Below are 14,599 nucleotides of genomic sequence, written 5' to 3' on the forward strand. Positions count from 1 at the left end.
ATAGCAATGTCATCATTTAATTAATGGTTACATGGATTCCATGGATCTTACTTTATAAAATCTGTTGTGTTCTTTTTTTTTTTTTTTTTTTGGGTTTTACATTTTTTGAGCCAAATCTCAAAACCGTCCTATAATGTGACTCATTTATAAAGGTCAATTAATGCTTTCAAAGTAAAAAAATTAATAAATAAATGTAAAATTTATTAATAAATGCATCAGGCATCAAGTTGCTATTTTAGAAAAAGGCAATAGTATTATTTTCCATCTGAATATTTCTAGGAACATGACAACTTAATATATTTTGTCACTGAAAACCATGTCTTCTCTTGTGAAACTACTGTATATGCTCATTTTAAGTCAATCAATTCCACTGAAAACTTTAATTAGTTGGAGGACCCATTCAAGAACATATGACTGAACCTTTATATCTTCTCAAACATCATACAAAAAACACATAAATATATCTATTTTTCTTTCACAATTCTCTTACAAAAAAAAACTTTTTACTGCATATTTGTCAACCACACAGTCAAGAAGAGTCAAACACTTACACAATGCAAGTATTCACATAATGTATTGTATAAAAGTATCTTATCCACAGTCCACATTCATTTCAGTAAAAAAAAAAACAGAAGCAAAATGTTGAGGTTGATGTGGGTTTTTAAGAGGGTGATGACTGAGATGTTTATCAGCCCTTTGCTGAACCCTTTTCAACATGATGTTACATAAACAGAGAGAAAATAGAAGCCTGCGAGGTTCTGGACAACATCCTGCCATTAGAAAAGAGAGAAAAGATGAGTGAGGAATGATTGCTGATGGGCCAGAGGAAAACCGAGGAGGAGTTTGAGCGGCAGTGATAAAACGGGCCTGATCCACATGCTGAAATCAGTGTTTTGTAGAAGAGGTCATGGCATTGTTGTCAGGTTAATCAGAGGACTGTGTGGCAGAGATCTTAAGGCCAGCTTGACCCTCTTTCTCTCTCTCTCTGATAATTGATGCCATCTGGCCATCCTGCCCGCCGCTGGCAGCATGACATTGCTCCAGTGCCACACCTCTCTCTCTCTCCCTCTCTCTAAAGGCTCCGCTGTGCCACCCTCTCTTGGCTCTGAACCCGCAGGTGTCAGAGGTGAACAGAGAGGCGTGAGGAGGGAGGAGCGGGGAGGAAATAAGCAATTTGCTGGTTCTGTGATGGATTTTAGTGGTTTATTCAAGAATATATGTTGCTGGGCTTTGTACAGTTTTACTGTGTTTCACAGTAAAACTGAAATGTTAAAGGACACTTTACATTAATCAGAAGTGATGTTTATAAAAAAAAATAAAACTGTACTGTATTCTTCGAAGACCTTTTTTAAAGTATCAGAACTCTGATAAACCAGAATAATTTTCAATATTCATCATGATTCAGAAAATCTAGAAATTTCAACATTGCCATCGCAAGAATAGATGATATTTTTTAATATATATATATTTTTACAATGTACTATTTGTATTTTAAAGTGTAATAATTATAATCGCAATCTTGTATTATTTCATTTTTAAAAATGGAGCTTTGCTGAGAATAAAACATTTTGAGAATCTTACAAACCTGACTTTTGAACGTGTTACTAAATATATTATTATTCCATGTTATTAATTTTTATCAAAGCAATCCCTGATCACATGGATTGACAAAAATGACAAAATATCTTTGTTGCTGATGTCACTTTGTAAAGAAACACTACTTGCCATTACCAGCTCACATATTGTGCTTTAAGACATAGTTTTTGCTAGCATTTTTCACCAAAGTTTAACACTTTATGACTAAACAAAGGGCGCCAATGTGAGTGTGAATATTGACACACAAACACCAGGTGTAAAGGAATATAAAACGCACTAGTATTTTTGGTTTGATCTGTTGCATTAAAATCTGGTCAACCAATTCAATTCATGTTCATTTCTATAGTGCCCTAACGTAGATTCTGCCAAAGCAACTTAATATAGAAGTTCTAGTAAAGTGAAAGTTGAAGTTCAGTTTAGTTTAGGTTTCCCTGCTGAACATCCAAACACTGATGAGCAAATCCATCAATGTGCAGCTCCATAAGTCCCAAACCAAGCAAGTCAGTGGCGAGGAACAAACTTCACCAATTGTCCAAAGTAAAGGAAAAAAACTCGAGATTGGCAATGAGATTGACATTTTGTACACCTGCTTTTATATGCTGAAGTTACAGTAAAATAGTAAATAGGTCTAGCTGAGCGAGTCGAGTGAGTTTCAATGGTTTTACAATTTGACTAGATGTTTGTGAGCTTAAGTGGTGGATGTTAAACAGAATTGCAAAAACTTGCAAGATAAGCATGCAAGGAAATGTGAGATGGTGCAACAAATGAGTGTCAGAAGCATTACGTTGGTCATCGCTAACTTGTGTACTGGGGTATTTTTTTTTTAAGTAACATCAGATAGTGAGCTAAAATCATCTGGGCATATGTATGCCAAAAAACCTTTCAATCGCTCAAACCCATGTGCACCAATCTTTAGTCTGCCAATGATGTTTTGATTGACAAATACTGACTTGTGCTTATAGACCAGGGGTGCCCAATCCTTTTCTTATAAAGGGACGAAAAACTAACTTGATTGTGGGCTGAAGGTAAATTTACCAAACTATATTACAATAAAAGTGCCACGAGTAATTTATAATATTTAAAAAAATAACTACAGATCATTGCTTTTATATTAACTAATCCAGTATGTTTTATAATAAATTTATAGCAAAACAAAAACAATCCCATTTCTAACAGAATAGAGTTCAATGCCAAATACACGAGTCAAGCTGCACCTGTTTTTGACTTGATTTGATCTTGTCTTTTGCCTTGTTCTCTGCTTGCAGATTGGTGGTATTTACATTTTTGAAAATTTGATTAACTTACATTTAATTGAAACATTTAATTTTAGTTTCAAGTTTTGGAGTTTAAGTCAACCAAAAAAGGCTATGTTATATTAGAAATGATGATCTCAGTTAAAGGCGTTCACCTCCAACCCTCCCATCACTCTCTTCTCAGATAGGATGGTGGGCTAAATCAAAGGTTAACACGCTGGCCCTAGTTTGGGCATCTCTGCTATAAACCATTTCAATGTGGTCATGTTGTTGGCCCACATTTCCTGCTTGTTATCAAACTATTTCATAACTGTAACCAGAGGCAACTCAATCATAACTTAACATTAATACAGCTATCATAGCATTATTTATCAATATGTGGCTCTTTTAGGATTCTCGGAGGCTATAGAAATTAAAAATGTAAAACAGGAAATACTTTGGGACCATTGTTTTTGTTTACATCCCTCAAAATGGTCTATAGACCACATAAAAAAGTTGCTCCTACACTGAAAAAAATCATTCAAAGATGATTCCTTGGATTTACTAAATTTTTTTACGTTAAGTTGTTGTAAACAATTTATTTGCGCTGAATTTAAACAAACAAATTAAGTTGAACATTATTAAACTTAATTTGTTTGTTTAAATTCAACACAAATAAATTGTTTGCAACAGTTTTGTATGCAACACTTTTTTCAGTGTATAGGCCATGTTAAGTTGATTTTCAAGGATGTAAATGCACAACCAAACTGCATAAAAAATCCTTTTCCTTCTCTTTTTTTTATCCATTCAGCTTTGTCCAGCTTGTAAAATCAGTCTTGTTATCCAGCATCAGAAGAAGCAGTAAAATGCTCAGTTGTTTGGTGTAGTCTGCGCTCACTCAACCGACTGTCGTGATTGTTTATTTTTACAGCTTAGCACCCTTTGACTGGAATGAATCTTCCCTTTCCCGTTCCTTCTTTCAGTGGCACTTTACAGCTGTAGGCAGCAGGTCTCAACACATGACCGTGACCTTTTTTTATTTTCCCAACTCCCTCCCTCCCTTCTGGCCGTCCATCTCTGTGTTTTTCCTCAGTGACTCCTGTGAGAGTCTGGTTGTGGTCCAGAGCAGGCTGCATCATAGCCCGTAGTTATTAATGAGTGCAATGGGAGAAGTGAACTGAGGGCTGTTTTGGTATCTCAGAGTCCCAGACCCGGCCTCTCTGCCTCCAGATCCAGTATCACACGTCCTCTCGGGTCAGGCCTCCTGTGGCCCCGCCAACGCTGTTTGGCTCCCAGCAATGTGGCTTCAATTTCCTCCGTTTTGAAATGGTTATAGCCCCTCTGCTTCCTTCAGCAGGCCAGGGTCTTTGCTTTGTTTTCTCTCTCTATTCTCCTTTCCTGCTTATTTCGATCACCCTGTCCTTTAATCACCATCCGGGCCTCCTGCATCAAGTGCGGAGAATTTGTTATGAGTGACTTTTGACCTCCGGCCTATAGGGACACAGTTTAAAGAACAGCTCGCTGGCAAAAAATACAAACACTGAAACGGAGCCGCCATAAATTTCTCTTTTTCTCTCTCTCTTTACGCTCTAGTAGTTTCTTTCTTGTGTTAAGCTCTCATAAGAATACCTTTCATAGACGGATCATTGTATTGAAAGTCGTTTCAACATTAAAGGCATGAACGAACGTTAACGACAGTCTTCGCCCAAACCAGACGCTTTCTGCATATGCTACGGGCCCAGTTTCATCTGAACCTCTTTTCTTTCATGTAATCCTACGGGTGTGTGAGTTAAAGTGTTCCAGCGCTCCAGACACAGAGAGCGCTTGTGTAGCGAAAAAGCCTGCTTGCTGAAAAATTAGTCCCCTGACGTGGTGAATTATGGGGCTGAAATAGAGCTCTTTATTAATGGAGTCCAGGATTCACGTCAGCGGAGGTCTCCCAAATTATGCCACGTCGTGGGTCTGGTCTCACCGGAGGTTTCGCATATTAGACTGAGTACACATTATAAAGAGCGAGTTATTAATGGAGCTAGAACGTTGGGCTACGCAAGATTCACTGTTGTCCGTTTGCATAAGAAATTAGTGCACTACAGGGATAGTTCATCCAAAACTGAAAATTCATTTACTTAGCCTTGTCTGGTTACAAATTAGACTGCTGAACAAAAAAAAAAAGATTTTTTTTGAAGAAAGCTGAGAATCTGTAAATATTGACTTCCATAGTACTTTGAAAGTCAATGTTTTCAGCTTTTTAAAATAAAATTATAGAGTGTATAAACCAGGGGTTCTCAATGTCTACATTAAAAAGTCCAAACCTGAATTTATATTAAGGTCAAAGATCTGGAATAATTGAAATTACATAACTTGTGATGCATGTCATGGATGTTTATTATAAACAAGTCAACACTATTTATCTTTCGTTTAATAAAGTGGCATTCGCATTCAAAACACATTAAATGCAATGCAAATGTGGCAAATCCACTAACATAAGTGCATTTTTGTACAATACTGCATATCTCAGAGATGCAACGTCAGACACAATGCACTCAATAGAGCTAGTGATGTCACTGTGAGGAGTAGGTTTAGAGGTGAGCATTAAAAATCATGGCACCTGTCTCCAAAAAAAGCTGAAAAATACAAAAAGGTGTGTAGTAAAAACTGTAGGTGTAATAGTTTTGCGGTCCTTATATCTATATTTTGTGGAGACTGCGATTTAAAATTGGCCATGTTTCGTTTGGTAGTGACGTATCACAATTGCACTCTTTACAACTCCAATTGTTTCTTTACAAATCAAGCAGAATGGCTTTGTGCTGGCTTGTGACAACATAAACGCATACTTATCTGCCCATTCAACTTTGAATTGTCTATTTTTTAGTATGTTTTTTTTTTTTTCTGCAAGACCGTCTTCTTTATACATTCAAATGATCACTTTGCTTCGGTACGTTAAAGCAGGTGCGCGTGTGATTCACCTGTTAGATCACGTGAAGCCTCGTATGATCACTCTGAGTCACGTAGGAAAACTTTGAATATTTTGCCTTTGATTTTTATTTATTTATTTATTTATTTTTTTTAACACAAATAATTAAACTGTTGATTTACAAGGTTGGCGACGCAGTGGCGCAGTAGGTAGTGCTGTCGCCTCACAGCAAGTAGGTCGCTGGTTCAAGCCTCTGCTGGGTCAGTTGGCATTTCTGTGTGGAGTTTGTAGGTTCTCCCTGCGTACGCGTGGGTTTCCTCCGGGGGCTCCGGTTTCCCCCACAGCCCAAAGAAAATGCAGTACAGGTGAATCGGGTAGGCTAAATTGTCCGTAGTGTACGAGTATGAATGGGTGTGTATGGATGTTTCCCAGAGATGGGTTGCGGCTGGAAGGGCATCCGCTGCGTGAAACGTGCTGGATAAGCTGGCAGTTTATTCCGCTGTGGCAACCCCACGGATTGATAAAGGGACTAAGCCAAAAAGAATATGAATGAATAAATTAATGAATTTACAAGATTTATGCATTTATCAATGAAGGAAGTCCACAAGTTAAATCCTTAATGCATGGTCTTGCAATACGTAATGGAGTTAGGTCTGGATTAAATACCCCCACGGTCCAGAGTCTGGACTTTGAGAGTCCCTGGTATAGAGTATATAGACTAAATAGTAACATTTCATTTTCAGCTGAGCTATGCCTTATTACAATAAATGTTTTTTTTTTATTATTTACTCTTTTTTTTTTTTTTTTTTTTTTTTTACCTTTTAGTTGGTATTTAGCATTGTGATACAGATAACAACATTCCACAACATGTTTAATGCAGGATAAAGATGGTTAAAGAAGGTCAACTGTCAATGTGTTTGTTGTAATGTTTTAAAAATTGGTGCACCTAAATGACAGAAATCATAGGATTCTGACCTTGGATGCATATAAATCTAAATCAAAAGCAATAATATGGACCTTTAAAATAGCTTAATATTAATTTAAAGCCTAATACATTTTATTTATTAATGTAGGTATTTATTTTAATGCTGGTTAAATATATACAACTATTTACAGAGGGTTATTTTAGTTGTGTTAAATGCAAATCAGCAGTAAAATAATATTACCAATTGAAAGTTCAGATCACCATTTACTATTCAATTTATGCTAGTTGGATGGATGGATGGATGGATGGATTATGGAAAAGGAAGGATAGATGGAGGTTTAATAGAAGTGAATACACATGAAGCAATAGATTGGTGAATGAAAAAAGGCAGGATATGGATGAATAGATGGTGGATGGTAAGATTTACAGTGGATGGATGGATGGATGGATGGATGGATGGATGGATGGATTATTGAGAAGGAAGGATAGATGGAGGTTTAGTAGAAGTGAGTACACATGTAACAAGGTGAATGAATAAAGGCAACAGATGGATGAATAGATAGTGGATGAATGGATCTACAGTGGATGGATGGATGGAACCACAAACTTAACACAACTTCTCTCTCTCTCTTTCTGAATTCAGTCCATAGTGTGCGGTATGTAGTGATAGACTGCTCTGTTCATAGAAACAGCTGGAATGTGTGCACTGGCATTCTTTGCTACCCCTGTGTATAGTGTGTGAAGAATTTAAGAGTTCTTTCTCTTCGTTAAGAGCCCCATGTCCTGTCTGTCAATGACTGTGTGTTTTTGTAAGAGCATGGCATGTTTTCTTTTTCTCGTCGCTTGCCAGAAACTACACGCTCTGGGTACATGGAGAGGAAGGAAAAGCACACTCATGTTTAGTCTGCATAGCACTTAAGTCACTTTGTCGGAAGATTACTTTCCCCCCATTCTAATCTGCGGATAGGATTTGTGATGTCACCATCCATCACTGCGCTTTTGTCGAATCATTAAGTGTAGGGATGTGGAAAATTGCACAAGCTGGCTCTACTTTTGCACAATGTTTTACTGTATTGTCTATGTTGGCTTTGTTTGTTTGTAAGTAGTTGTTGGTTATAGGGTTTTGTGGCCCAATGGCGCTGTGTTTACCCTCAAAAAAGCTTCATTTCTTGAACATGGTCTAACTGTGTTTCTCTTCTGTTTTGCAGGCATCCGATGTAGGATCAGAGAAGCTTTTCTCGCCTACTGCACCTAAAGGTAAGAGCATGAATATTTATTGTGGGTACTATATAAGTGTATACTATATAAGTGTATATAAGTGTTGTTTTACTTATTTAATTTATAAAATGGAATTTAAAATGGGAGTGCATCTAGGGATGGGATGATAACTGGTTTCAAGGTTTACCGCGGTTTGGGAAAGTCAAGGTTTTAAAACCACTCAAATTTTCTGATACACCGTTCCTAAGGTATGTGTAAGTTTTTTTTTTTTTAATGTGTTGTAAAGAAATCTGTGTTTTGGAAATCAATGAAGACATCAGAAGTCAGTGATTTATTTTAAATATTTCCCCTGACATGTTTACTGCTCCAAAATATTATAAATGTTTCCTAAAATAAAATTCAGTGGAGTAGAAATGTGTTTTTTTTTTTTTACCCTGACATTTAAAAAGAACTTATTTTAGAGCAGTAATCACAATACCGTGAAACGGTGATATTTTAATTCAAGGTTATCATACCATCCGAAACGTATAACGGCCCATGCCTAAGTACATTTCAGAGATGTCAATTAACATTCAAGAAACCTAATATTGCATTTTGTACTATACAAAATCTCATAACTACTAAACATTGTACATTCTAAGAAGCTCTGTTCTCATTCCAGTGTGTAGTTTGGTTGATAATGTTTTGCTTCTGAAAGCCTGATAAGGTGTTTCCAAAAGCCACTATGAGCTAGGAGCTGTACTGTATTGGCAAGAGCAACATTCCTCTTGCAGGAATGATGCAGTTGTGCTTTTCTCGTTTTTTTTTTTTTCTTTTCTTGGATGTTGAAGTGTTTTGGCCTTGAGAGCCAAAGAGATATTCATCTTTTATCCATCTACTTTCTTAAGTCCAAAGTATACTTTAGTTTTTACACTTGCACTGGGGTAAGTGTACAATGTTCATGATGTGAATTTCATCCAGCAGCACAATGTGTGTATTGAAAGCACGCATCTCGATTTTATTGTTTTTTAAAAAGCACACTTCTTCACAACATGTCAACATTGAACTAGATTGTTGATTCAGTAACCAAAAAGCAACTCAGATGGAACAAGAACAACAACAAGTTACTAATGCCTCATTTCCTCTGGGTGGTACGGTACGGTTCAGTATGGGTCACCTTTATCAGGCTTACATCTTCTTTGCCAAAAGGGTACCAATGGTACAGCCCCTCACATTTTCCGATATGTTACCAATTACAGAAAAAAGGCCTTATTTGGGTTCAAAAACAACATAAAACATATGGCAAACTTCTCATCTGCATCTTTAATCTTAACCAGCACATGTAACCACTTGCTAGAAAGTAATTCCGTCATTCCGAGTTACATAATTGTGCAAAAGGCGATGATAATAGTTAAACATGGCAGTTCATTTATGTTTTAGGTTGCTGAAAGACTCTTTCGCTCCTTTGTTTTTTTGGGCTTCTCCTTTGTTTTTTTCACGCATCACTCTTGCATTTGTCAGTTTCTGAAAGGATCAGATGTCAGAAGCACTTCAATAATCATGCGCACATTATTATCATCAGCTCACGTTCGTTATTTCAAATATATACGCGCACGCAAGTTCTCGAAAGTGAAACCATTTGCGCTTAAGACGGCCTTGTAAACAGCAACTGGACATCAAGACGACAGCAAGGTTTGTTTGAGCTCGGGGTAAACCATGGCTCGTTATTATATGTATATATTGTTATGGTGTAATGTCTCGGCAGTGCATTTAAAAATGGTACTGAACCGAAAAAGCATACTGAACCGTACTGTACCATACCACTCAGTGGAAACTGGCCATAAAAGATGGCGAACCAATACATGTTTGCATTGATGAGTGTTAGAGGATTCAAATATATGAGTACAAAGACATGTTTATCCCTCAAACTTTTGGAAAGAAAAAGTGTAGACACTGGGTAAGGATGATTTAAAAACAAAAATGTTCGTGTAGAAGTACATAATGATAAATGTGTTAGCAGCAAATCATGGGCTGTCAGGCTCATAAGAAGAGATTGTTAAGTTTACGAGGGGTGGGTTTATGTCTCTAAACCTAAATATACCAGACAGCAAATCTCAGATGACCCGTAATCCTCTTTAAAGCCCATTGAAGTTCTGTGAGTTTATAAAATGGTGAGATGGTGCTTATTTGCTTCCATATGTTTTTGACCCATCTTCAAGTGGCTACTGGCAGGGGGTTTGCTTTTAATGCAGATCTGAGCTACTTTTGACTGTTTCCAGGAGCAGTAAATCTTTGGCTGAGAGCAGTGGGAAGTCAGACCCAGAAGTTTTTTTTTTTTTTTAGTTGGTTCACATCCAGGTTTTGTAGAGGAACTAAGTTGTGAAACGAATTCTGTTTGTTGCACAGTGCGGAGGAGATGTCAAGTTTAATGCCACACTTCTGTTGCCCGGCATGAGTCTTTTGGAGAGCTTTTGCTCCGCCGCTCTCTGAAAACGCAGAAAAGAGGAAGCGAGAGGAGACAAGTCAAGCTCAGAGGAAGAGTAGAGCTTGTGACTACTGTCGGGGTCTAAATTAAAGTTGTTTTTATGCAAGTATGTGTATGACTTCCAGGCATAACCATAGGAAAAGTCTTGCGCAACATCTGGCATGTATAAATGTAGATCAGAGCACATGGCTTGAGCACTACTGATGTAAACATAAGAGGTTGTTGTTGTTGTTGATGATGATGTTACTGGCACTATAATCTGTGTTACAGTTGATAGTGAGACAGACAGAATCTTTCTTAAAACCCTGCTAATGTGTGTCAAACAAACAAGCTCCCCTAGGGATAACAGAGATGATATTGAGAAAGCATGGTAGAAGTGCCAGATTGGGATTAGAAAAGACTGTAAAACTAAGAGTGGGTATATATGGATTAAGCGATTTAAGACTGCAGGGAATAAATATTGCACAAGCAAGCTGTAGAGATGACTTATCTTGCAGTAAATGCATGACCTTTAACGATAATTTCATTTCTGAGAACATAATCTGTGATGACCAATTCCAGTTCAGACTTTGTAACTGTTAATGTTCATTATAGTTCATGATAGTTCCAGTTTAGGTTGCTTAACTTTCAAAGAAGTTGGATGGTTGTAGTACTTTGAGTTCAGACATCATAGTCTTTGATATGTGCACAGCCATATCACTCTGCAGCCCAAGACCGGTTACTCAATGAGGCTTCGGAGGGCTGAGCCTCATCAGTACTTGGATGTGAAAACTGAAAACCACTCAGCTATATGGGGTCCAGACAGCCTATAACAAGTTGTCTATATAAACACACAACACCAAGCAAGTGCCACAGACAGCATCACTCTCTCGTTTACACACACACAGCAACAAGCACTCTTTCTCATTCACACACATACATACACACACACATAGACAGCAACAAACAAGCTAAACGCAGCGTGATGCTCTCTCATTCACACACATACATATGCGTGCTCGCTCACTCGGGAGTCGGGAGCGATATTGTTAGAACGCTCGCTCCCGTTCAAAATACATCAGTTACCGACCGCTAACTCTGGTGTGAAATCTGGTGTGGTCCTGAATGTAGACCTCTACCCCAGAGTTTCATGATAGTTTGACTTTGTGAATTTTATATCCTGTGGTTTGATACAGTTCAAATTTGATTTATTCCAGAACACTTTAACTCTAAGGGGCCATTTAAACAACAATGTTTTTAGCAAAAAACTGGAAAGCTTTCATGCGTATTTTCTGTTCTTGTACACAACAGCATTTTTTGGCACTGAAAATGCATAAATCTGAAAATGGGTTGCAAAGTAGTACTTTTTGAAAGTGCTGAATTGTCATGTCTATGTAAACACTTTGAAACGAGAGTCTATAATAGCAATGACACCATCCCATTCCAGGCGGGGTTCAGTTGGCTGGAATACCTTCAAACTGAAAGGGAAAGTAAAACATAAAATGGTCCTCTCTCATCTTCCATTGCGGTATCCCCTTCTTTTATCATCCAGAGATCTTCCATGAGATTTGAGACAGGTGGCGGGTCCAGGTGTCAGCAGTTAGCACTCACGCCACCATGCCTAGTACGCTCAAGGCTCTCGGCTCTGTCCCACTTGCTACAGCATGGGAAAAACTTGTCTGCTACATGTACATTAGCTACATAATTGTCATATAAACATAGCCTAAGAGGCCTAGAGTGTTTAGTTAAGGATCTACCTTTTTTATTTCCTGCATCTCAGTGAGACACACTCCCATTCAGTTGTTTTTGCAGTTGTCGTGATCACTGGCCTGACAAAAGCTTCCAAAGTACTTGGCAAGGAATTTTCAGCATCATTACCCTTGTTCTCGTGTTGTGTTTGTTGAATGTGGGTTATCCAGACTTTGTTCCATGGAATGCACCATTCCTCCAGGCTGTTATTCTAGATTTCGGGGGTATAGGAGCATATGTGTCCCATTACAGTACGTCCGCCGAGACCAATCTAAAGCTCGCTCGGCTCTGATCCCCAAATTGGTCTGCCCTGGAGAACTTCTGGCAGACTGATCACTCGCTTGGCTCATGTCGTGCGTTCGAGAATTGCATTACAGGGAAATACCTCGGCATGCATGTGGTGCTGCTTACGCAAATATGCATGTGTCTTTGTTTCTGTAAACAGATTTCGTGTTAGCTGGTTCTTGATTTGATTGATTCTGTGCCCTCAGTCAAGTACTGCGGTGACATACAAGTTTGGTATCAGCCAAACAGCTGTTTAGTTTTACTGTAATCTGTGCGTACATAATTGCCATGGTTGTTGTGTTTTTAGTCAAATTTAAAAAGGTTGCTTTCCGTCTAGCAGTGCCAGGGTTGAATGAAGAGACTTACTTCATACTCGCAACTTAGTTAGTTCGTCTATATAGTCTTGTTCTGTTGTTCTAACCCTGTCAATCAATCCATCTAATAGGATACATTCATTGTTTACTCCATATCCAGACTTGCAGTATGGTGCAAAGCTACATGAGAGGTTTGTTGGTCCTAGAACAGTGTACAGCATCTGCCAGCAGCACAATAAGGTTAGATGCACTAAGCGGAGTTGTGAGGGGGGTTTGGTCTTTTTCCTCTTCATTTTACCCATCAGTGAAGCGGTGACGCACCCATTTTGTGTGTGAGGTCTGTTAGGCAAACCCAGGGCATGCTGGGATAGCGAAGGAAGATTGCGGTGAAAAGCCATTTGTGAAGTGGATTTCTGGTTTGCTAATCCTGATTAATTTTGACCCGTTGTGCTCATTTTAAACAGCGTATTACTGTACGCGAGAAGCACCGCCAGCTTCGGGCCAAACTGAGAGCTTAGCGGCTTTGGAAGGCTTAACAGCAGATGGCATTTTAAGCCGGACTTAATAAATTGTTTCCATTAAACTTACCGGCCCACACATAGTGGATTAGGACTGTAGAACAAAGAAAGAAAGAGAGTGAGAATGCAACAAAAAAGGAGGGGGGTAAGAGAGATTGCCACAACTGCGTAAGATCCAATTGATAACACACCAGTTTTCGCTGTTAATCCACCGTTGCGAAACAAAAATTCTGCTGTGCCAGCCAGCCCATGAAAACAAATTGACCCAACTCATTTATTATGAATAACATTTACAGTCTGTATCAGCTATCGTACCGTATGTAATTCCGGATTAAGAGCTACGTCTGGTCGTCACACGTTTTTTTTTTCTTGATAGCATTTGGCCGAATCAATTCCGCCGAGGATGGATGTTACTCCCCTCCGCCTTGCCTCCCCACCGCCACCGTCCCCAGGGAGCCGCAGGGTCGTTCTCTAAGCACTCATTATATGCTACACGGCTCAGGGTCTCCGTGTCGAATCGCTAATCAAGCACTCTGTCTGCAGGCCCACGATTCAATAGCCGTTGAGTGGCCTTTGTTCCTACCCGCTATTTGCTGCATGTCAATAAAAGTCTGCTCCCTGCTCCGCCTCAGTGCAGCAGCCCCCCTTTACACACGCCCTCCCGTCAGCCCTTCAGAATATAAAATACACTCGCTCCTCTCCCCTCCTGCATGGGTAAAAAATAGAGGGAGGGAAAAATGAGTGGAGGTCAGCAGGGGTCAAGGGATTGTCTGGGGGGGGGTGCAGAATGAGAGAGTGTTTGTATGCTGCTCTTCTCCTCCGCTGAGGTTAATGCTGATGTATTGCTAACCTTAGCGCTGCAGTGTTTGTGGCCTCTTGCCCATTAAATAATGAATAGAAGTTGACCTCTTGACCAGCTAATCAGCTTTGCAGCTGTTGGATTGTGGAAGTGCCGAGATCGAGGAGTCACGGTCTGGGACGGACCGATGAGATGGCACCGTATATTTCAAGATTAGCAGCTAATATTAAACTCACCGCAGAGGTGTCTGTAGCCCGTATGGATAAAATTGGATTTGTGTTTGTTTGATAAAGCCTGTTCAGCTGTTATTATGTGTAAGCCTTCCGCAGCTGTTTTTGTCCGAGCTCTTATTGTGGAGCTAGTCATTTAGCCGGGTTTGTCATTTGATATTAATCGGCAATGAATGCTGTTGTCCTTTGTTTGGGTGATTGTTTGTGCTTGTTTTCCATCCTCCGTCCCTTTGGCTCTTGGATTACACAGATACCATCATTTAGTCAAGGTCTGGTTCATATTGCAACTTACACTGGCTAGTTGGAGAGGAACAGACCTGGCTGTCTGATCTTTATGTAATCCTTTTAAATTAATTTGAACACTCGGAAGCTTTTT

The 14,599-nt window shown here is 39.0% G+C and overlaps 1 protein-coding gene across 50 annotated transcripts in view; it reads left to right on the forward strand.

Moving 5' to 3' along the window:
- The window catches only part of fbrsl1 (fibrosin-like 1), a 584,485-nt gene that overhangs the window by 492,203 nt on the left and 77,683 nt on the right, over positions 1-14,599 (forward strand). For all 50 annotated transcript variants that reach the window (XM_073952014.1, XM_073952015.1, XM_073951998.1 and 47 more), the window contains one exon: positions 7,876-7,924. In XM_073952014.1, coding sequence (XP_073808115.1) covers positions 7,876-7,924 — 49 coding nt within the window. The remainder of the gene's footprint in view (positions 1-7,875; positions 7,925-14,599) is intronic.

This window comes from Danio rerio, chromosome 5 (assembly GCF_049306965.1).
Source record: "Danio rerio strain Tuebingen ecotype United States chromosome 5, GRCz12tu, whole genome shotgun sequence".
NCBI classification, from domain to species: Eukaryota; Metazoa; Chordata; class Actinopteri; order Cypriniformes; family Danionidae; genus Danio; species Danio rerio.